Source organism: Rousettus aegyptiacus, unplaced genomic scaffold (assembly GCF_014176215.1).
Source record: "Rousettus aegyptiacus isolate mRouAeg1 unplaced genomic scaffold, mRouAeg1.p scaffold_m13_p_5, whole genome shotgun sequence".
Taxonomy (NCBI): Eukaryota; Metazoa; Chordata; class Mammalia; order Chiroptera; family Pteropodidae; genus Rousettus; species Rousettus aegyptiacus.
In genome coordinates this window covers 115,528,816-115,549,954 of record NW_023416308.1, presented here as the reverse complement: position 1 = coordinate 115,549,954, position 21,139 = coordinate 115,528,816, and the positions used below count along the sequence as shown (strand labels likewise).

The window sequence follows — 21,139 nt, the reverse complement described above, 5'->3', positions numbered from 1 at the left end:
CTGGCTCCTGCCCAAGGGAACAGCGGGAGATGAGGATGGAAAAAGGGGAGAAGGAAGGGTGCCTGTGGGTTGGAGTGCCCAGCAGGTCCCCAGTGGGGCCACCCACCACCAAGGCACATCAAGAAATAACTTTGCTTCCTTGGAATATAAAGAAAAACTCATTAACCCGTATTCAGACGTGAAATCAGATCTAAGACAGAAGTAATGAGTTCTTATTTTATGTTAAATTTAGCAGAAACTGCTATTGTTCTCATGGAGAATTATTTTTTTCTTTTCCTTATCTGAGATATCAGATAAGCCTCGAGAGATATGAATTCAGTGGGTACCTCTAGGGGACAAAGGGTGTCAAGGGGGGGCATCCAGGCAAGTGTTCACTGGGCAGAAGAACAGCACATGTCTCCGGTACCTGTACATTTCCAGTCTTATCTGAGCACCCACGTGGGTGCCAGAGCCTTGTATGGGATAATCCACAGCTCCTATTAATAACCCTCCTCCCGGAAACCCTCTTGGAGTTTGCCCTCCTTGGGGCCGTGGGATGGGGCCAGAGGTCTCTCTCCATCTTGGAGCAGAATCATTATTTTGGTTCCGATGGTACCCTGGAGAACTTACTAATAACCCAGAGTCTCCATCCGCCCCCACCCCAGCCACCACTTCTGGGCCAGTGGACCTGACAGCAGAGCTGCCCCCCTGGGGGTGAGGCCTGGGGATGAGGTGTGGGCAGCTGAGACTGTCGGACACACGCCTGGCCCCAGGTGTGCTGGGCCCCAAGCCAAGAGTCAGCAGCGAGATGACAGTAAAAGTTAAATCTTTCTATTTATTTCAAGAAAGGACAAGGAAAGTGGACGTGGACATTTTATATGAAAACAGACAAACAGAAAATAGGACCAAATAGTTCATCACATTCATCTCGACATTGAAGTTTCAAGGCACCTACAAGAAGGAGGCCGAGGGCGGTTCGCAGTGCACTTTGGTTTGCGTGGTCGTTGTGGTGGGTGGTTGTGTGTCTCGGTGTCTGGTGGGGAGGCCGGGAGTGAGGCAGGAGGGCCAGGGCCAGGCCGAGTCAGCCCACTGGGTCTGACGGCAGCGGGCGGCAGTGGGAGTGGGCCCGCCCCTCAGACCCCCGAGATTGCTTTGCCTTTCAGAGGAAAAGGAAAAAGATAAGGAGCGTGTGGCCGGGAGGCCCCACGGGGCTGATTCTGCAGGCGAGGAAGGGCGGGGACTCAGAGGAGGCTGAGGGTGCCCGGGCAGGGGTCCATCCCTAGGTTGGCAGAGGGGACCCTGGTCATAAGCTCATGAGAGGACCCGGCTTGCGCCCCGCCCCGTGCCATCGGCTGGCTGGACATCCGCCCTCTGTAGCAGGGGGACCCACCCCTTCTCCAAGGTCTGGCTGAGAACCCCTCCCCGGCCTCCTCCTCAACCACTGGGAATGGATTGTACCGAGCAAAGCACTGGTGACTCCAGAATGCTTAACAATGCCAAATGCGCTACAGATAACCTTTACGGTCACCGAAAGGGAGCTGCTGTCGGTGGCTCTGAAAAAACATTCGCTCTGCAGTGTTTACGCGTGGGGTTTCTTTGCGTTTACTCTTTCCCATTGCCTCCCTGTTCACACCTGCCGGGTGACATTCATACTTAGCGGGCGTCCGCTCCAGCCGGCAGAATCCCGTAACCGTACCCTCTCTCCGGCTCGATTGTGTTCACGACCTGCAGCCTCCCTCAACCTTTAACAGCGTCTCTCTCCCCCCTTTTTCTCCCTCCCAGCTCACAAACCTCAAATGCCGGGCTGTCCAGGTTTCTCCCTGTGGCTCTCAGCAGCTGAGTTGGAAGGCACCAGGGTCCTCTGTCCCAAGAGACCCCCCCCATGCTGCAGCCTGGCGCCTAGCCCGGACTCGGGGTGGGCTTCTCGGCAGGGCCTGAGAAGGTTGTGTGTTGGGCAGGGTTAAAAAAACTAAGGCTAGTTTCGGGGTTTTGTGTCTTCCTCCAGAGTACCCAGAAACCTTTCAAAAACCAGGCCAGCCAGACGTGGGTGGTCTCGGACACTCTGCAAACAGGTCCGCCGAGCAGGCCGGGGGAGAGGCACCCTGGCCCACCCAGCTCCAGGGAGATGACCGCGTGGCAGCCCGTGTCTGCTGTGGCTTTGATTGTCAGCTCTTGTCACATTTGTTTCTCTCCGTCTTGAGGAGAAAGCCTGGTTAGTTCCTCCAGGTGGAGGGCGCAGGGTGTGGGGACTCTCGACCAGAGGGTCAGACAAGGTGGGACACCTGGTTCTCTGTCCTCTTTGTCGCCCACCCGAGGTTTGGCTTGGAGAAGGGAAACTGAGTCACCCAGGCCAGCCGGTGGCCGTCGCCGAGGCCAGATTTCCCCATCGAGCTCACAGCTGGTAATCGTGGGTCCAAGGGAGAGCGGGGTGAGATGCTTCGGAGAGAAAAGCCTCTCCCTGGGCCAGGCTGCCAGCGGAGCAGGTACAGGGAAGAAGGCCATTGCCAACACCCATCTGGACCCATTGTTCTAGCCTGAGGGGGTAGACAGCAAGCAGATGGCCAAGGAAGCGAGAGAAGGGTTGGAGAAGCAATGACTGAGCACCTGTGTGCCAGGCGCTGTGCTGGGCGCAGTGACCCGGCACAGAGGAGCAGGGAGACCTGGCATCCTGCCCGACAGCTGGGAAAGAGAGTTAGGGGCAGCGACAGCAGAGACCTTCCTGCAAGGACTCTCTGGCTCAGCCTTTAGGGCTTTCGAGTGTCAGGGGCGGCGGGTGGGTGTGGGCAGGACAGGGGTCAGGCCACCCTGGTGGCTGGTGGCTGCAGAGCCTCAGGGGCTCGCTTTGCTAGGAAGCGAGGGCTGATTGAGTCCCCCCGCAGGCACCCCGTGCCTTCAGTTTGCCCACACTTCCCTGCCAGCATAAGCCATGCACTTTAGTAACAAGGGCTGGCGGGGGCATGACCGTGGTCCAGCAGGGGGCAGGGCAAGAGCTGCCCCAGGCCGCAGATCTGCCCCGTGTGTGTGTGACGGAGAACAGAGGCTTTGTGCCTGTGGCCGCGGCGGCTTTGCGCCTGTGGCCACGGCGGTCTGGGCACCTGCAAATCCCATTGATGGTGAGAAAGTGGGCCTGACCCAGCGATAATGGAATTTACAAAACCAGAGGAAAACAATATATTAAAAATGCAAAGGAAGAAGGGGAAAGTAGAGGGAGGAGGAATCAAGAGCCTGGGGAGTCTTTTTGTGAGTGTTTTTTAAAAAAGCAAATGTGGATTTTTCAGGCAAGTACTTGGAACATTTCAAAAGAAATGGTAAAAGCTTATAAAGGCAGACGGAACAGTGCCCCGGGCGGCCGTCAACCTGGCTGGGCTGGGCGCGCTGCGCAGGCAGCGCTGAGTGTGTTGAGTTGGGCGGACAGCACGTGGGACGGCGGAGGGGCCCGCAGGTGCCCTGACACCGACAGCAGGTCCAGGAGGCGGCCCAGGCGAGCCGGCCGAAGTGGGTGGGTCGCCCTCCGAACACCCTGTCCAGACTCAGGGATCGAGTGGCACATGTTTACACTTCACCTCTCAATATCTCTGGGACACTGAGGATGGGAATTTTGTGGCATTTCTAGTGGCACAAGCAGCTCTTTGACGGGGCTGGGTGGCCTCGCAGTGGGACGGTCCTGACCTGGGATTTTTAGGGGACACTGGTCATTTTGAACAGCACAGCGATCATCTCTTTATATCTTCCAGGGTCCTGGGGGATGATAAAGTAAGATTCTAGTCAAAGAACCAGGCCTGGCTTAGGCTGTCATATCCCCATCAAGTGCTTGAATTCTCCTGGTGATGGAGAGCTCATTGTCTGATGTCTTTTCTAGGCCAGGGTTTCCCTTCCCTGACCTTCGGTTTTCCCTTAACAGTTGGCCCCAGTCCCCTTCACTGACCGCAGGGAATGGATCAGAGACAGACTGACCCTGGAACAGAAAGGAAGCGGAAAAGCTCGCGGCTCTAGAGTCCTACTCTGAGTGACTGGACTGGCCACTTCCTCTCACTTTTGACCTCTGAAGGCAGACCGAATCTGGAGGGCAGGGCTAGAGTCTCTGATGGAGGCTGAGACGGCTTCTGAATGACCTGTGTGGGCCAAGCAGCCTGCCCTGCCCCAGACGCCCATGCACAAGGCTTCTCGTGGAGGCAGAGCTGCTTTCTCCAAGGGCCGTGCTCGATCCCCAGCTCCATCAGACCCAGCGTATCTCCAAGAGCTCTGGCCAGTGTGTCATCCCCCACAGACCCCCAGCTCCCCCGGGATGTGCAAAGGGATAGCCCCCCTGAGCCGGGCCGGGAAAATCCCTGCTTTGCACATGGCCACTGGGAGCAGGTTCATAAAATTTGAAAAATCCCCCCTTCCCTTCACCTCCAAGGAGTTTAATCTCTCCTAATCAATTTAGCAGACTCGCTTGGTTGTAAACGGTAATGATTTGCATTTTTGAGCCTTTTTATCCCTCCTTAGGAAAAAAGATGCATCCTCTGTCTGCGTTCTAGAAAGCCTGAGCGGGGCTGTGCCGTGCTCGTCGGTGCTCAGCCTGGTGCTGACCTGGCACCAGATGGCCGCCGCCCATCACCTGCGTCGACTTGAGAGCGGGAGGGCACGCAGGTGTATGGGATGCCCACAGCTGACCCTGCCCGGGTCCTGGCCCTGAGAACACAGTCTGGTCCTCGGGGACACAGGCTGCTGTGCACCCCAAGGCCCCCCTCCTTCCAGAAGATACCCCAGCTTTATCGCTCCCTGTCCGCCACATCCAATTTTCCTTGTATTTTTCATAAACATGAGCCTCAGGCGCCCTGTCCTCACTCGTGCGTTCAGTAGGACACACATTTCTGGAGCAGAGTGGGTTGGCTTAGGGATTTTAGCTGCCATTTGGGGGGGGGGCGTGGCTGTTGTCCTCCCCTCGCTCCCCAGCTCCCAGAGTGAAGGAGGGAGGCTCAGATGCAGTCCTGGGCACACTGCCTGGTCCTTTTGTCCAGGCCCCAGTCAGCTGCTCAGATCCCACAGGGATCCCTCACCTGGCCTGTCCCTCCCACTCTGGGCCTCCATCACCTGTATTGGACTAACTAGAACCTTCCAGAATCAGTGGAGGGGAGGAGCTCCTACTTGGCCTCTGGAGCAACCAGATTTTCTGGGTGAAGCTAACCCCCACCTCAGCCCACTCCCACTTTACAGAAGGGGAAGCAGAGGCTGCGGCCTCTCTGGGAACACCTCCTCACTCCCTGCCTGGCCTCAGCCTCCCCCTGTTGGGGCTGGTGGGCCTCCCTGTACCCTCCAGGGAGTGAGAAGTGGCCCGAGGTGGGTGTGGCCCTCAGGCTGGGGTGGGGGCGGGGGACGCCTGGGCTTCCCCAGCCGCCAGGGTCTGCCTCGCTGCTGCCGCCTCCCCAGCAGCATCACCCAGAGCTGGAGGCAGCCAGCGCCCCAGCTCCTGCCCCCAAACCCAGCGTCGGCCCTGGCTGGGGAGGCCCCCTAGTCAGTCGCTGGGCGCCATGTCCCCATGGAGGCGGGCCAGGGAGCTGGGGCCCGTTTAGAGGAGAAGATGGAGGCTTCCATGGGAGGCCGCTGCAAGAGGGAAGGAGAAAAGGGAAGAAAAGAAGCTTTTGATGCACATCATGTCTGTGGAATTGAGTATGACTAATTAATAGATTTTATTCTTAGTAATCTCTTAAGCATTCCATACATTGGGCTGCTCGCCTGAGCTGAGCTTACAAGAGGCTTCATTCGCAAAATGCAAATGACTCTCCTGGCCCTGCTGCCTTCTCTCCTTCCTTGTTTTCTCTTTCCTTTTTTTTTTTTTTTTAAGGGGAAATTTAAAGGAAAATTGCCATGTAATAGAAAAGAGATTCCAATCACTATATCTAATTACTACAAAGGGTAAACCACTTAACCAAAGAAGTATCATAGACTTTTTTTTTTTTTAAACTTTAAACTTGCCTTAAATGCCACAAAATATACTCATCAGTGCTGAAGCCAATGAGATTGTCCTGGCTACTGAGAGGCTGCAAGGGCCAGGCTGGCTGCCCACAGGAGGGAGGTGCTTAGGCAGAAGTGGTAGCCCAGGCCCCGGGCTTGTCTTCAGGGGCCCTGGGTCCTCACTTGGGCCCAGGGGGTTGGGAGGCTGCGCGCCCTGGGGATGTCCTCTCTCTCCTTGCGATCAGTGGTCAGCTCAGAGGAGTTGGACCAGGAGGGGTGGGGTTTCAGAGCGGACCTGGCTTCTCGGTCCTGGGGGGATACGAGACATTTACAGAGATTTGGGGGCCCACCCTCAGAAGGGACGTTAGGCAGACGTCGGGATACTTCGTTAGGGCAGAAAAGATGAGAACGCGCCCCAGAGCCCCAGCTGGGCCAGGTCTCCACCGTCTTCTGCGTCTCCACTGGGGGAGGACGTGCACGGCGAGGCGGGCGGGGCCTGGGCGCTGCCTCCCGCCCGTCATGAGCCCTGCCTGACCCCGTTAGCATGAGAGCTGGGAGTGGGCGTAGTCCCCAGGCCCTGGTGGGCCTGGGCCCGCCTTGTGCTCTGGGGGAGGAAAGTTCATCCCCACGCCCGGACTTGGAGGGTGTTGCTCCATGGGCTGGCTCCTGGCCCTGCAAGGCCCTCCGCCACAGCCCTCACTGCACCGGGCCACCTGCTGTTCCGCAAATGCCTTCCTCGCCTCTGAGGGGATGATCTGACCTCTGCCTGGCATGAGGAAAGGAGAAGGAAGGACCTAGAGTGAGACGGGGGACTGAGCATGTTGGCAGTGGGGACTTGGGGACCCATAGTGGCGTGGCCAGGGATTGATTTTCCTGGGACACTGGCAGAAGGCAGAAGTGGTACCTTGAGAGAGGGAGGGGCCTTATTTCAGAAACATCAGACACTTTGGACTTCTGTCCCCCAGCCAATGCCCCACACCCTGGTGTGCACCCTCCTCCCAGCCACACCCCGTAGGGACCCTCTGCTCCTCCCTGAGCTGCTGGGAACAGGCCTGTGTCTGGGGGCACTGCAGGTCAAAGGGAAGGCCATCTTTATACAGACATAAAATTAAGGCTTGGAAAAATTTCTCTCCTGACCTCATTGTATGAGAAAAAAATAATTCAAGTGGAAAAAGGGGGAAAGGGCTTGTTTTATAATAGACCGTGTCCATGCCCCTTGGCGTCTCCTTGCGGCTGGGGGGTTGGGAGTGCCTGCCTGGTGAGGCCGTGTCTTTGGCCAGGCCACGGAGAGCAGCCCGCGCCTCCTCTCCAGCTCCCTCGCGCCGCCGCCGTGTCCATTTCTTTCAACAGCACCCCCCCCCTCCCCTTCATTGAAGGGGCCCGTAGCATCTTTTCATGTCCGGTGAGTGGACAGCCCCTGGTCCTGTCACGGCAGCCCTGTGACTGCCGTTCGGTCCCATCCGCCTGCCTCCGGCTTTTGTCAGAGCGGCCGGGGCCTTTTGGAAACGCCGCCGCCCGAAGCTGGACCCCTCCTCTCCCTCCCTGCCCTCAGACCCGCGTCTCTCCCCTGACATCGCTCTTCCCTGGTGCAGGACGAGTGGCACGTTGATGGATGGTGACCTGAGTCCCCCGAGCGCTGGGACGCGGCGATATCAGAACCCAGGCACCACGCCCCTCTTCTTTCCAGATTTGCCGTCATTATTCCATCATCGTTTTAATCTCGTGGCTTGCCACACTGCACTCACTGTCAGTTGATAAACGATGGCAACATTGATTCCAGAGGAAGGAAATAAAATCTTAACTCTTCTGAGGGCCCCCGGTCAGTACCCTTTTGGAGGCTGGCATGTTTAGAGGGAGATCTGGGCTTCCATCTCCAGAACGGTCCCAGGGGCGGGCATGGCCGAGTGTTCTGCATTTGAGGGGTTCTATCTCCCAGGGCTTTTCTGAGAAATTTCATGTTTTTTTTTTTTTTCCCCCTGGGCTTTGTTTGAGCAGCCATGGAAACCATTAGGTCTAATCACCTGATATATATATAAAAACAAAACAAAAACCCATTCCTATGCCAATTACTTGTCCCAGGAGGAAGCACAGAGCGCAGAGCACAGAGAAAGCAGCTGCTGAGGTGACTGCGTGTGTGAGCGGGCAGGGAGACGAGGGCGCTGGCAGTCAAAGGAAGTTTCTCCGTGTGCGGAAGGAGCATGGCCTGGCTCTGGCCAACCTGAGATAGGATCAAACCGAAAGCGTCCCTTGCCTGGGGTCCCCCCAGCCACCCGTCCAGGACAGACACACCTCCGCCTTTTGGAACAACATTGTCCCCCACCCCACGCCCACCCCCAACACACTGTGTCTACTTACTCAATGATTGCTAGGAGAAAGCAACGTTTTCGCGATTCTATTGTCTCAGGAAATTGTACGAACTGACCCAAGAAGTACTGTAAGGACCAGTTACGTGGCTCTATCTACCAGTCTGTATTTAGAGACACGACATATAGGTAGGTAGAGAGATGCACCTTCGGGTGGCCGGGGAAGCCGCTGCTTCCATGGGGCTTCCACAGAGTACGGTGCATGGACGTGAAGACGGTTTCGGGACACGAAAAAGAAAGTTTCGTTTTTTTAATTGGCTACATCGTTGTTCAAAGAATGCAGTCAAAGACGAAGTATTTCTGAAAATCTGTAAGGGAAATGGTACGGAAAGAACCAGGGAAGAGATTTCAGGACAATATCTCCATAGCAAAAGACCTTTTCCTCCCCCTCTTCTTTGCGAGGAGCCTGGAACCCTCCGTCACATTGTGGCCGGTGCGGGGGGGCCTCGGCGTCGGCCGCTTCTCTCTGGGGGCCCCGAACGGAGCGTGAGATGTACACGGACGTTGTACAGGTAGTATCTTTGCAGTTCAGGGAAAAAAAAAAAACAATCCAGCCCTTCCTGCAATATTATTCTTAGTCTTTCCCTCCCCAACTGTCATACTTCGGTATAAATTAGGTCTTCGGTAACATCAGATACCCTCTCCTGCCTTCTACTCTTTTAAAAAAAAAAAAAAATTTCTTTTTCACTTTTTCCCTCCGTCGTGTTCTGAAAAATTGCCGACGCTCCCCAAACTTTGCTTTTCGGCGGGGAAGCCGTCACGGAGTTTCTTTTCCTTGCTCTGTCGGATGGCAGCAGGCTGGGCCGAGCCGCAGGGTCGCCACGCGGGGAGGAGCCGGGAGCTGGGGCGGGCGTGCCGGCCGGGCATCATGTGTAGGAGTAGTCTACGTCGGGGATGCCGCCGTCGCGGTAGCCTCGCGTGGTGCCGTAGCCGATGGTGTGCGTGCCCTTGCAGAGGCTGCTGCCGTTGGAGGGGAAGATGGTGTGCACCACGTACTCCTCTTTGGCGCGGTAAGGGTTAATGGGCAGCATTTGCAGCCCGGGGCCTCGGATTTCCAAGATGGAATTATCCTTCTTGGTCCCAGACTCCATATAGTCGTCCTTTTTCCGGCTGCCCCGGTCGTAGACCCGCTCCCGGGTCAGCAGCTCGCCGGCCCGGTGCACGTACCAGCAGATGGCCCCCAGAACCAGGAAGAGGAAGACGAGGGCCACCGCGCCGCCGATGATGCCGGCCAGAGGCAGGCTGGCCATGGGGTTGGCGTTCTGCTCCTGGTTGAGCGTGGTGGTGGGGCTGTAGCTGTCGGCCGTCTCCGCCTTGGCACATACGGGCGTCTCGTCAGCCACGTAGGTGTTGCCAGTCTCCATGGTGACCATGCAGATAATATAGGTGGACTTGGGCTCCAGGGCCGTCAGCAGGTACTCTGTCTTGTCCCCCTGCACCAGGGTCTCCGTGATGGAGCCTACCGCGGGGCTGTGGCCCAGGCGCAGCCAGCTGAGCCGGAAGGAGGAGGCGGGGAGCGTGGCCTTCCACGTGATGCGGATGGAGTCCGCCGTCAGAGGCTTCACGTGGATGACCAGGGTCTTGGCCCCATCGCCCGTGGCCATGGGGTAGTCGAGGCTGGAGTCAGGGAGGCGCAGCCCCGGCCTCTTGGCCTTGAGGGTGAAGAGTGAGCCCTGGGGCGTGGTGGCAGAGGCGCGGCTGCTGGCCGTGGTCTTGGCGCCGGCGGCTGCAGCGCCCTGTGACCCTGCCTCGAAGCACTCGTCCATCTCGCTGGTGATGTCCTTGATGGCCATGCCCCGGACCTTCTCGGGGCCCTGGCACATGAGGCCGCGAACGTTGACCACGGCCGCGCGCGCCTTCACCCAGTCCCGCAGCCACATGAGGTTGCAGCCGCAGAACCAGGGGTTGTTCCGGAGCAGCAGCTGGGCCAGGCTCTCCAGGTCGTCGAACAGGCCGCGGGGCAGCGTGGTGAGGTTGTTGTTGGACAGGTCCAGGCGCTCCAGCTCGCGCATCTTGGCCAGCGTGTTGTAGGGGATGTGGCTGATGGCGTTGTCCTGCAGGTAGAGCTTCTGCAGGTGGGCGCTGGGAAGGTTGAGGGGCGGGGCGGCCAGCGAATTGCGCACCAGCGAGAGCTCGGTGAGGTTCTGCAAGCGGCTGAAGGTGTCGTCGGCGATGCGCTGGTTGGCCAGCAGGTTGCCGTCAAGCACCAGGCGCCGCAGGCTGCCGAGGCCCTTGAAGGCGTGCAGCGGGATGGTGGCGATGCGGTTGTCGTCCAGCCGCAGCTCCTCCAGCGTGCGGGGCAGCCCCGCGGGGATGCTGCTCAGGTGGTTCCGGCTCAGGAAGAGCAGCTTGAGCTGCTTGCTGTCGGCGAAGGCGTCCTCCTCGATGCTCACGGTGGACACGGAGTTGTCGTCCAGGTGCAGCTTCTCCAGCAGCGGGATGCGGGCCAGCGAGTCCCTGGCGATGGCGCGCACGTTGTTGTCCTGCAGGTGCAGCTCCCGCAGGGAGCGGGGCAGGTTGACCGGGAACTCGTCCAGGTCGTTCTCGTACAGGTAGATGACCTGCACGTTGACCTTGGTCTTCAGGTCCTGGGGGATGCCCGCGTTGTTGATCTGGTTGTTCTGCAGGTAGAGGGTGGTGGCGTCGTCGGGGATGTCGGCGGGGATGGAGGTGAGTCCCCGGTCGTTGCAGTAGATGAAGCCGTTGTCACAGCGGCACACCGAAGGGCAGGTGGTGCTGTCGATGACCTCCGTCAGGAAGGCAATGAGCCCGTAGCAGAGGAACAGCCAGTCCCGCAGGTCCATGGTGGCCGTGGTCATCACGACGGTGGCCGTGACAGTGGCGGCGGGCGTGGCGGTGGCGGTGGCAGTGGGGCATGCCACCACCATGGTGGATGGCTGGCGGAGCCGGGCCTCGCCTGATCCGGGGCCTTCGCACCTGCAAGGGGCACAGGACGCGAGCGGTGAGAGGGATTCGCCGTGCCCGCCCGCCCGCCACCCGGGGGTCGCCACGGCGTGGGCCGTGGGACAGAGGTCAAGCCTCCGCGCACGCGCGCCAAGGCCTCTCTGGCAGTTTTACGTCACGGTGCTCACTTGGGCTGAGGCCGGACTCTACACCTCATGGGGAGCACAGACGCTGCCCGGGAACGACGTGGACCCTGCGCCCCCCCCCCCCCAGGACAGCGATCCTGTGCCACGGGTGAGGTTAATTTAGTGGCAGCCACGCCGCGGTTTGTTTCTTCTTTCAAGATTTCACACTAAGCCAGTCTTTACGGCTAATGCTGAAAGTGGCTGGTCCACGTCGGCAGGTTGAATTTAGCGTGTGGTTTATAGATTCAGAGGCACCATTTCTCACTGGGAACAAGGGACGCACATCCCCAGCTGGCTCAGGCCCAGGGTTTGAAGGGAAGCTTGTTTCTGGGAGGCGAGCTCAAAAGTGGGGGCGTCACTAGAACCTGCAGAAAAGAAGCTGCCAGCGTCATCACTGGTGATCAGTGGAGAGCGGGGCTCGTCATTGTCTGGTGGTAACACATGGCCTATTTGTCACTTGTGCGTTTTATAGACAGAAGAAGAAAGTGTCAACAGAACTGTTTTTCTCATGTAGTTACAGAAATCTCTTTTTATCAGAGGCGCCCTCCCTAGCTCCACATTCTGTGTTGTGTGGGAAACTCTTCCGCACCTGCCCCCTTCCCAAATCGCGAAACTTTCAGCTATTTTGAGAAATACGTATATCTGTTTTCTTGCATTTAAAGAATGCAGGTGGGGGAAGGGGCCTGTGCTCTGGGGGAATTGCCTGCGGTGTAATTTCAGTTTTCGCAAAGGGAAAAATTGCAGCATAGATTTTTCTCATATTATTTTACTGTTCATAGTGGTAAAAAAAAAAAAATCAATTAAAGAGAAATTATCTTTCACCCTCAGTGAGAGAATTGTCTTCGTGCAGCCGGCAAAGGTCTGCTGTGTAACTCTAGATTCACAAAGGTTTTTCAATGATGAGACACAATGGCCTCTTGGAGCCTGAGCAGAGGCCCCGGCCTGGAGGGCAGCCCAGGTGTGCAGAGCTTGCCAAAGGCGTCCGCGGGGTCCTCACTCCCGTGCCCCGGGAGCCAGCCACCTCTACTTCTCAACCACATCAAACCTTTCTTCCTCCTCTGTCTCTATTCCGGGACTGATCTTCCCCATCCGGGAAACTGCTCTTAATCCTCCAGGACAAGGCTCAAATGCCCCCTCCTCTGTTAGGTTTCAGATGAAGCTCTGTCCACCCTTTCATCCACCCACCCTTCCATCCCCCACTCACTCATCCAACGGAGGAGCTCTTTACTGAGCACCTACCATGTGCCAAACCACATTCTGGCCACTTGGAGTTCCATTCTACTGGGATGGCAGCTCACACTGTAATAAAGACCTTGCCTACAGCTTTATGGATATTTAAGTCATTTAATTCTCCCAGTAAACGTGAGCCCAGAGCCTTTCTTATTCCCATTTAATAGATGAGAAAAGTGAAGCTCGGAGATGAGAGAACTTGCTCAAGATGACTGGGAAGTGCTGGGGAGGAACCTGGGCCAGAATCCTGGCCACCAGGCTCGCAGCCCTGCACATGCCCGTGGGCTGCAGGATGCGCTATTTGGTGACTAATGTTTTGGTGCTTGAGGGTCGGGACCATGGGCAGTGTCAGCCTGGTGTGGCTCGGTGTCGGTGACCACACACACATAGAACAGACTGAGAAAACAGGGTGCCTCCGCCGCTCACCCTGCACATGCACCCCATCTGTATCTGCAGGGGCCCGGCCCAGCCCACAGCTCCCAGGCCTTCTGGAGAGAGCACAGGCTTTGCTCATGGCTGACGTGCTAACCTTGCCAGGGCCTGCTCATGCCGCAGAGTCTTCTCTATGAGGCAGGCCGCAGGCAGGTCAGAAGCCGGCCAAGGAAGTAAGTGAGCGCAATAGGGAAGGCCACATGAGGTCTCCAGAACGGGAAGCCGGAGGAAGGGGCTGTCGAGACGAAGCCCAGTGCTCTGGGCTCCCGAAGCCAGCTCAAGTCCCCTCTTTCCAGCACCTGCTGGCCTGCGGGGCTGAGGACACTTGCCTGCTGCCTTGGTAGTTGGTCCTCGGGCCAGGCTATGGGTCCTGACCCCACTCATACCCCACCCCTCAGAATGTGGAGTCGGTCTTTGCTTCCTGCACGATGAAGCCCCGGCTCTCGGTGGATTAGGTCGTCTTTGTTTCCCTGACCAGGCACCCTGGCCGCTCCCCTCTGCTCATCTCCCACCCAGAGCCTCGCACCATGCTTGCCAGCCCCCCAGTGGCATTGAGAGTCACCTTGTAAGATCCAGGAGTGTGGGCAACTCAGGGTACCCAGTCCTTATCTGACTGCTGATTCTCACACCTCTCATTATACCTGGGACCAGGAAGGGCACTGGCCCAGACTATAGGACAGGTGGGCTCAAAGCAGGGGACAGTGGTACAGACCTGGGTATGCCGGCCTTCAGAGGACAGCAAGGAACCCAAGCATGAGGGGGACCCCTCCAGCCAGCCTCACCCACCCTGCCTTCGCAGGCACATGTTTGTACCTGCGCCTACCCGTCACACACAGGTCCTCCATCCCATTTTATAGCTCACTAGCCCAAGGTCCAGAGAGGTGAGGGGCCTGTCCAGGGTCACAGTCAGCCCAGGTTTCCAGCCTCCCATCTGTCCCTTCCCCTGCATAGAGCTACAGCCACAAAGGTTATGAGCAGAGAGTCAGGGCTAGGGCAGGGGCTGGGGACAGGAAGGCACAGGCCTGCCCAAAGGCCACCTTGCCTTGGTCTCAGGGTTCAAGTCCAAGCCCAGGAGAGCCTCTGCCTGGGCCCCCAGCAAATGGCCAGAGGACACATCCTCCCTGGTCTGTCAGCGCTGTCATGGCTTGAGGATGTGGATGACCTTTTGGCTTGGTCTTTGGGGGCCAGTGCCCTGAGCAGGAAGCAGATTTGTTAAGGCCAAAAGCAAGGCCAGCCGCCACCTTCTCTGGTCTGGACATCAGTTCCCCATACCCGCTGAGCTCACTGCCACAGCCCTCAGCCTCCAGAGGCCCTGGCATCATAATAGAGTGTAAATTGCACCTTTCAGAGATGCCTGATGGATAACCAAGAAGCATTTGGGAGGCAGAGACCCAAGGCCTTTCCGTTCCCTAGTCTGCAGGCCTCATCCATCTTGGCTCAAGTCTCCCCTGCCACCCCTTCCCCAAGGCCGCCAAGGCTGAACCCTCTGGCTCTGGGGAAGTAGGGCGGGGCCTGGGGCGGGGAGGAGGGTGCACACCTCGCTGGAGGAGTCCATTAATTGCCCTGGTGCCAGGCAGCGCTTTTATTCCCTGTTGTGTGTTCGATGGTTTATGTGGCCATCAAATTAAACCTGGTAAATCGCCCGTCTTTTATGGGGTCAGTTGTCATTGCATGGATCCCAGAGACTTTAGCATGATGCGAGTTACGATCTGCCAGCTCCATGACTGACAGGATCCTTGGTGTGCCACTTGCGGGGACAGGGAGGGGAGCAGCGAGGCGGCTCAGACTGGAGGTTTCCAGACCCTCGTTAGCTGAGGGGGCACCTGGCGCACCATTCTTGGCATTCTCCATCAGTCTCTAGCTCCTGCCATCTTCCGGGACAGAGAAACCTGGGTTTGAGCCCTGCCTCTGCCACTTCCGGGCTACGCGATCTTGAGCAAGTTACTTGCCCTCTCTGAGCTTTAGTTTGCTCATCGGTAAGTATGGTCATAATAGTTCCCTTTACAGGGAAACTATTTAGATTTCAATGAAGTAATACGTGCGAAGTACCTGCTTGTAAGCACAACTTGTATGGGACGCATTCGTGAGGTTTAAAAGCTGCTGTAATTCTCCATCTGCCCCAGGCACGTTGATCTAGGCTCGGTGTTAACTGCTGGTCTCTTTCCTCTGCTCCCCTTTGGCCCCTTCTTCACCCCCGTTCCTGCCTATGCCTCCATGGCCGACCGGGAGCCTGCGGGCGGCTGCTTCGCGGCAGGACTCCTTGTCCGAGGCTGCGACGCCGGGCGCCCCTTCTCCTCACATTGTGCATCCTCAGCGCCTCCCCGCCAGCCAGCGGAAGCACGGGGCCTACGTCTGGGCCACACAGAGCTGGCCCATCAGCACCAGGCGCCTCTGATGTGACCCCAGGCTTCTCTAGCTCTTCTCTCATCGGGGACATCCAGGCCCAGGGAGGGGATGTGAGTGGGTTGGGCTCCCTGGACCTCTGAGACACGGTCCACCCTGGGTCCCTGAAGGCCCTGTGCTCCCTCTGAGCCTTGGCACATGCCGTTCCCACGCCTTCCCCATTCGGGCCTTGCCAGGCCGGCTTCTGCTCCTCCCCAGGCCTCGGCCTAGATGTCCCCTCCATGACGCTTTCCCTGCCCTTCCACGAGGCTGAGTCCGTGCCTGCTCTGCTCCCACACCCACCTGACTGGTGGTAGCAGGTGCCGAGTAATATCTACATGTCTTCCAGCTGGACGGTGGTGCCTCCCTGCTGGAGACCCCAGGCCTCCCGGCGCTCTGCCCTGCTGTCTTCCCCAGCTCCCACCGGGCTGGGGCTGTCAGAGCGGGGGCGACATGCAGGGGCCAGCCACAGGTCCAGCACAGGCGCTGGCACACTGGGTGGCATCTGGCGCTGCCGGTTCCAGGGGGCGGGCACGGTTAGACGGGAGCCCGCGATGGGGCTGAGCATGCTTCGGGAAGCAGCTGGGGGTCCCAGGCGGGAGAGGGGAGGCGGGGCAGGCCTCCCCGCTCCCCAGCCCTGGCCTTCCCTCCCATCCGTCAGTGAAAGCAAAGCAGCTCACGTGGGCACCTCTGATGCAGGGTCCCCCAAAGCGCCAGACACAGTCTCAGCGCCCACTTTAGGAACCTGAGAATTCCAGATGGTGGTGACTCTGAGAGGGAGGTATGCAGACTAGAAACGGGGAGAGGACAACAGGGCTGGGCTTGAATCCGGCCTCACCAGCCCCCAGCTGTGTGACCTGTGGCGACACTTCTTGGGGCCTTAGCTTCCTCCTCTGTATAACGTGTTGGCGAGTCCCAGTCTCCTGAGAAGGTGCTGGGGGAGGGGTTTGTGGAATTCCCAGCAGAGGCCTGGTGGTTTTAGAAGGTCACCCCACCCATCCCCTGGGAGGGACCCCAACCCCCCACCCCATGACCCACTCTGGGCAGCTGCTCAGCAGTCCTGGCCGAGCCTCAGAAGAGGGAGGGTGGAGACGATGGAGACGAGTGGGCCAGGGAGCCGGAGCTCGGACAGAGAAGGCCCCTCACCCTGCCCTTCCCCCTTCCTTCGCCGCCTCCCGGTTCCTCCCTTCAGCGAGAACAGTTGTGTTTTTCCTAAACCTTGCCAGGCCTCCGGTCCTCACTGGCACAGCAGGGCCCAAGGCAGGAGCGAGGCGTCTGGGGCTGCCATCTGGGGCTGCCAGGGCCAGCCCTAGAACAGGGAAGGCAGGGGACCAACTGCACCAGGCAGGAGCTCCACCAAGGCAGAGTCACCACACGTCTGTGATGCGCTGTCTTCAGCAAACCTTTGTTTAATCGGGGGCTCCACCGGCCCCGTTGCTATAAGCCACATGGAGGGAGGAGGGCCTGTGCTAAGGACGGCCCGGGCCCCAGGGAGCCATCCCCCCGGGAAGTCAGGTGGCCTGGCTGGCCTGCCTGGGCTCAGTCTAGCTGCTCCACCTACTGAGGGTGGCCTCGGGTCTCAGGCCTTCATCTGTAAAGTGGGACCATGAATTACCCACTCCTCTGGGTTTTTTTGAGGATAAAGGACGGTATTTTCAAGCCTGAGCAGAGGGCCTGAGCAGGGCAGTGATCAGAACCAGGGACCCGTGTTTTCATTAGCAATAAATAGACAGCGCTTCCCTGCAGGTCTGGGAGATTGAGAGATGCGAATAGCAGGCGGGAAGGGAAACTTGGGACTTCAGTGTGAGGTGTGAGCGGGGCTTTCCCCACAGGCCTAGTTTGGGCAGCCGCCTGGGGGCTGCTCCTGCCCAGGCCCGTCTAGGCCCACCAGGGCACCTCCTTAGGGCTGGGGGCTGGATGCCATGACCCTCAAGGCCCGTGTAGCACAACTTCGCTCCTGATCTGTCTACTGGTGCCACTGAGAACTTGTAACCAGTGTAGAGTAAGGGGGTGGGGTGGGGATTCTTTTAAGACCTAAAGTTAATTATTTTTCTAATTCCATGCTGCATGCATTATGCATCAGCAGTTATCACTGGTGGTAATTGCAGGCAGGTATGCAAATCCACTAAAACTGTACCTCCAGCTCACCTCCCTGCGTAGGCCGCCTGGGCGGTGCCGGGCTCCGGGGTGTCCTGAACTTCAGAGAATGCAAGTCGGTTTAAAAAACAAGACTTTAAAATTGGGTCTTAGGAGGTTAATTATATTGATAACCGTGTTCGATATTAAACTGTTCAAGGCCAGGAGGGGTGGGGGATGAAAGGAGACACGTGTAATTTTTTTTCTCTCCTCACATCGTTTAATGAGATGTTCGTACACCTGATATTTCTGCCTGTCTCGTGCATTGTTAGTAAAGCTGCCTAGACTGAGGCTTAATTCCTTTTGGGGAGGAAAAAGGAGAGGCCGGGGAGTTTCAGAAGGTAGGAAAGAGGTCTGAGGACCTTTATTCTGGGGGGCCCGGGATATAGGAGGAGAGAGAGCAAACTCCTATGAGTCAGGATATGTTCTGTCTTGTTGATGTGCCTGGCATGGAGCCTGGCCCAGGAGGAACTCATAAATATCTACTGAATGAATGAATGAATGAATGAACATGCCCAAAGGGAGGTCCAGAGTCTGAAACTTAGGACTGGGCAGCAGGACAGAAGAGGGAGGCTGGCCCTTCTTCCACCCACCCCAGGAGGTAACAGTGAGCCAGGTGTCCTCGCCATGGTGGCCCAGAGAGGCCCCAAGGGACGGGTCTGAATTCTGCAGTGCGTGGTGAAGGAGCTGGACCCAAGCCCAGGTCCTGGGTTCGCTGTCCAGTGCTCTTTCCTCCCCAGGTGTCTTGCCTGGACCTGTCAGCTGGAGCAGGGCCTCCCTAGCCAGAGGGAGCAAACTCGGAGAAGACCCCTGCCATCCCTGCTCATCTCTGATACGGAGTGGCCAGCCCGGCACTACCCGGCTGCTCATAACTGGAGGGCCAGGGCGCCAACCCATGTCTGGCCCCACAACCCCGTTTGGAGGCAGAGCTGGGTACTAAGCAGATTCTCCATAAGTATCTGGGGTACGGGCCTAGGGGACCGTAGCCAGCTGCTCCCCTCCGGTTTGGTTTCAGACCCAGGAATGAACCCCCCCAACCCCTCCTAGGGCCTGGGAGGAGAGTAGGGACGAGGGACAGGTGGGTGGGGAGGCCAACAGGTAGGGGCCAAGCTCGGCTCGGTGGCCCCACTCCAGGCTGGCACCTTGATAATAAATAACAGAAAATAGCCTATCTGCAGGGCATCTTTCACGCTGTTGGCTAATAACATGCTATTAACGCCCCTGCAGACAGCGTTTTATGCCGGAGGCGCTGAGGAATGTCCCAGCCCGGGCCGCAGTTGTAAATCAGCCCCCCTCCTGGGGAGTGTGTAGGGAAGCGTCATTTTCCATCTTGGTAATGAATCGGGGCTTCCCTGCCCTGCCCAGGGTGCCGCCTCCTCTCCAAGTTGCCTGGGATTTGTGTGTGGGGAGGCTCAAGCCTCCCCTCCTGGCCTCTGGGGAGCAGAGAGGACTGAGCCCTAAGCAGATTCTCCATAAATATTTGGGGTTCAGGCCTAGGGGACAGTAGCCAGCAGCTCCCCTCCAGTTTGGTTTCAGACCCAGGAATGAACCCAGGCAGGGCCCTGCGCCCCTCGGCCCAGCCCCGGCAGTTCCTACCACACTGAGGAGGAGGAGGGGTCACTCAGGGCCCGCTGTGTGACCTTAGGGCACTCCCTCCCTTCTCTGGGCCCTGAATGTCACTCTCACCAACGAAGGGGCTGAACTAGAAACCAGAGCAGGTGATGCCCGAAGGCCAGAAGGAGCAAGGGCTCGGCGGGTGGCTTTGGGTCAATCCCACCCTGCGCCTTCCTGGCCAGGGCCGAGGTCCCCACATGTCCTGCTTCCCGAGGCCTCGCTGCTGCCTTCTTTGGTCATAACTCACACAACTCTGAGGGGCTGAAAGTGAGCCCTCCCTCCAAGGACAGCAGGGCCCAGCAGGGTGGGTGGGGCGCAGCGGTAAGGCCACTCCCTTGTACTCTGGGAGTGGAGCCCAGCAGTATGGGGCCACCAGGTAGGAAAGGACGCCCCTCGGGCAAGCAGAAGCCACTAGCCGCCTGAACTGCTGTGTGTGGGGTGGGTGGGATGGAGGTGCAGACCTGGGGAGCTGTCCCACGCATACCACCCCCCCCCACCGGGCACTGGAGCCCTTCCCCGCGGCCTTACCTCCGTCACGTGCGGGGCCTGGCTGGGGTTGCTGCTCCGGACGCTGCGCTCAGGGCCAGGTGGGCCTGGGCCGTGCTCACATTCCAGCCTGTGGCCCTGGTACTTGGGGTGCAGACTGCAGACCTGGGGTGCTGGGAGACGCAGGCAGGAGGCCCTGTGCTTGGCTCTGCTGGCTCCTCGCGCTCAGACGTAGCCGTGGGTCTGCAGCAGCATCCTCCTCGCCCTAGACCTTGGGCGCTGCTGGCCTCTCCCCTGCAGAGTGAGGGGTGTGCAGCGGTGCCCCCCGCGGCCCTGGGACTCCTGTGCGTGGCCTGAGCGTGCTCTGGGCTCCCGCTCCCCAGGCATGCCCTAGGGCCTGGCGCCCATCCCAGGAGGGTGGCCTCTCGCTGCCCCCTTTCAACTTTCGCCCTTTTGTCTGTTGGCCGCCACCTCCTCCTCCTCCAAAAGGCTTCGGCGTGGCTTTTACCCCCTTGTCTTTACCAAGTTTTTTTTTTTTTTTTCCTTTAATCCCTCTAAATCACTTGGCAGAATGGGCCCCGGCGCAGAGAGCGTTCTTGTGTGACAGAGCTGAGAGGGAGCCACTCTCCAAAGAATCGGTATTCCTGCCACTCAGGCTGCGTCTCCGGGGGGCAGGGGGAAGGAGGGGGTCCGTCACCCGCCGAGGAGTTCAGATGTTCACCGCAGGGCTGGAGCTGCTGACATGCGCTGCTGAGCTGTCAGGCCCCACAGGCCCCTCTTTGGGAAGAAGCCGGGGAGGTGGGGGTGGGGCTCAGTCCTGCTTGGCCGCTCCTGTTTGTAGAGAGGTTTTCTTGCTGGGGTGGTGGGGGTGGGGGCGGGTTATTCCTGCTTCACCCCCTGGTCTCTGTCCGTCCAAAACGCAGTCCTTCTTCTCACCCGCCGCCTGCCTCCTCACCTAGCCGAGAAACAACACAGGTGGTTAGGCCCTGGTTATTTGGAGCTACCTGGGGACAGGCGGCCCGGGCTGCGGCCCCTGTCCTCCTGTCCCTTGGAACCTGTTTCTTGAGTGCCACTTTCCCCTGAGCTGGGAGGGGTCCGAGACTATTCTCCGCCTCCCTTTTCTTTGCAAATCCAGATAACAAACAGCTGTCCAGGTGCTGTCTCTCCCTCGTGGCGCTCCCCGGTTCCCCTTTTCCTGAGGGGTGGAAGGGCCGGGAACAGAAAAGGGAAGTTCTGAGAGCTCCTGGCCCTGCAGGGCCCACCCGCCGGCCAGAGCTGGCACGGCTTCCCCCAGCACCTGCTCCTCTTACTACTGTCATTCAAAAGATCCAGCCACTCCGTGGCCTCTCCCCTCCGTGGGAAGCAGGAGCATCGGAGCCGGGGAGGTTGTGTCCCTGCCTCCTCCCTGCAGCCGAGGTCAGGTTCAGTGCTGCAGGCCCCCAGCCCCCGGCTGCCCTTCCTGCCCCTCCCAGGGGCAGGACCGTCGTTTCA

At 58.6% G+C, this 21,139-nt stretch overlaps 2 protein-coding genes across 5 annotated transcripts in view; one reads left to right on the top strand and one right to left on the bottom strand.

Annotated features, from left to right (window-relative positions):
* The window catches only part of MACROD1 (mono-ADP ribosylhydrolase 1), a 138,052-nt gene that overhangs the window by 30,292 nt on the left and 86,621 nt on the right, over nt 1-21,139 (top strand). The gene's annotated exons all lie outside the window — the stretch shown is intronic.
* Nucleotides 8,273-21,139, bottom strand: part of FLRT1 (fibronectin leucine rich transmembrane protein 1) — a 68,182-nt gene continuing 55,315 nt past the window's right edge. For both annotated transcript variants that reach the window (XM_016118516.2, XM_016118515.2), the window contains 2 exons: nt 19,691-20,603; nt 8,273-11,216 (listed from right to left, as the gene is read on the bottom strand). In XM_016118516.2, the coding sequence (XP_015974002.2) occupies nt 9,146-11,167 (2,022 nt within the window). In that variant the 5' untranslated portion in view covers nt 11,168-11,216; nt 19,691-20,603 and the 3' untranslated portion in view covers nt 8,273-9,145. The remainder of the gene's footprint in view (nt 11,217-19,690; nt 20,604-21,139) is intronic.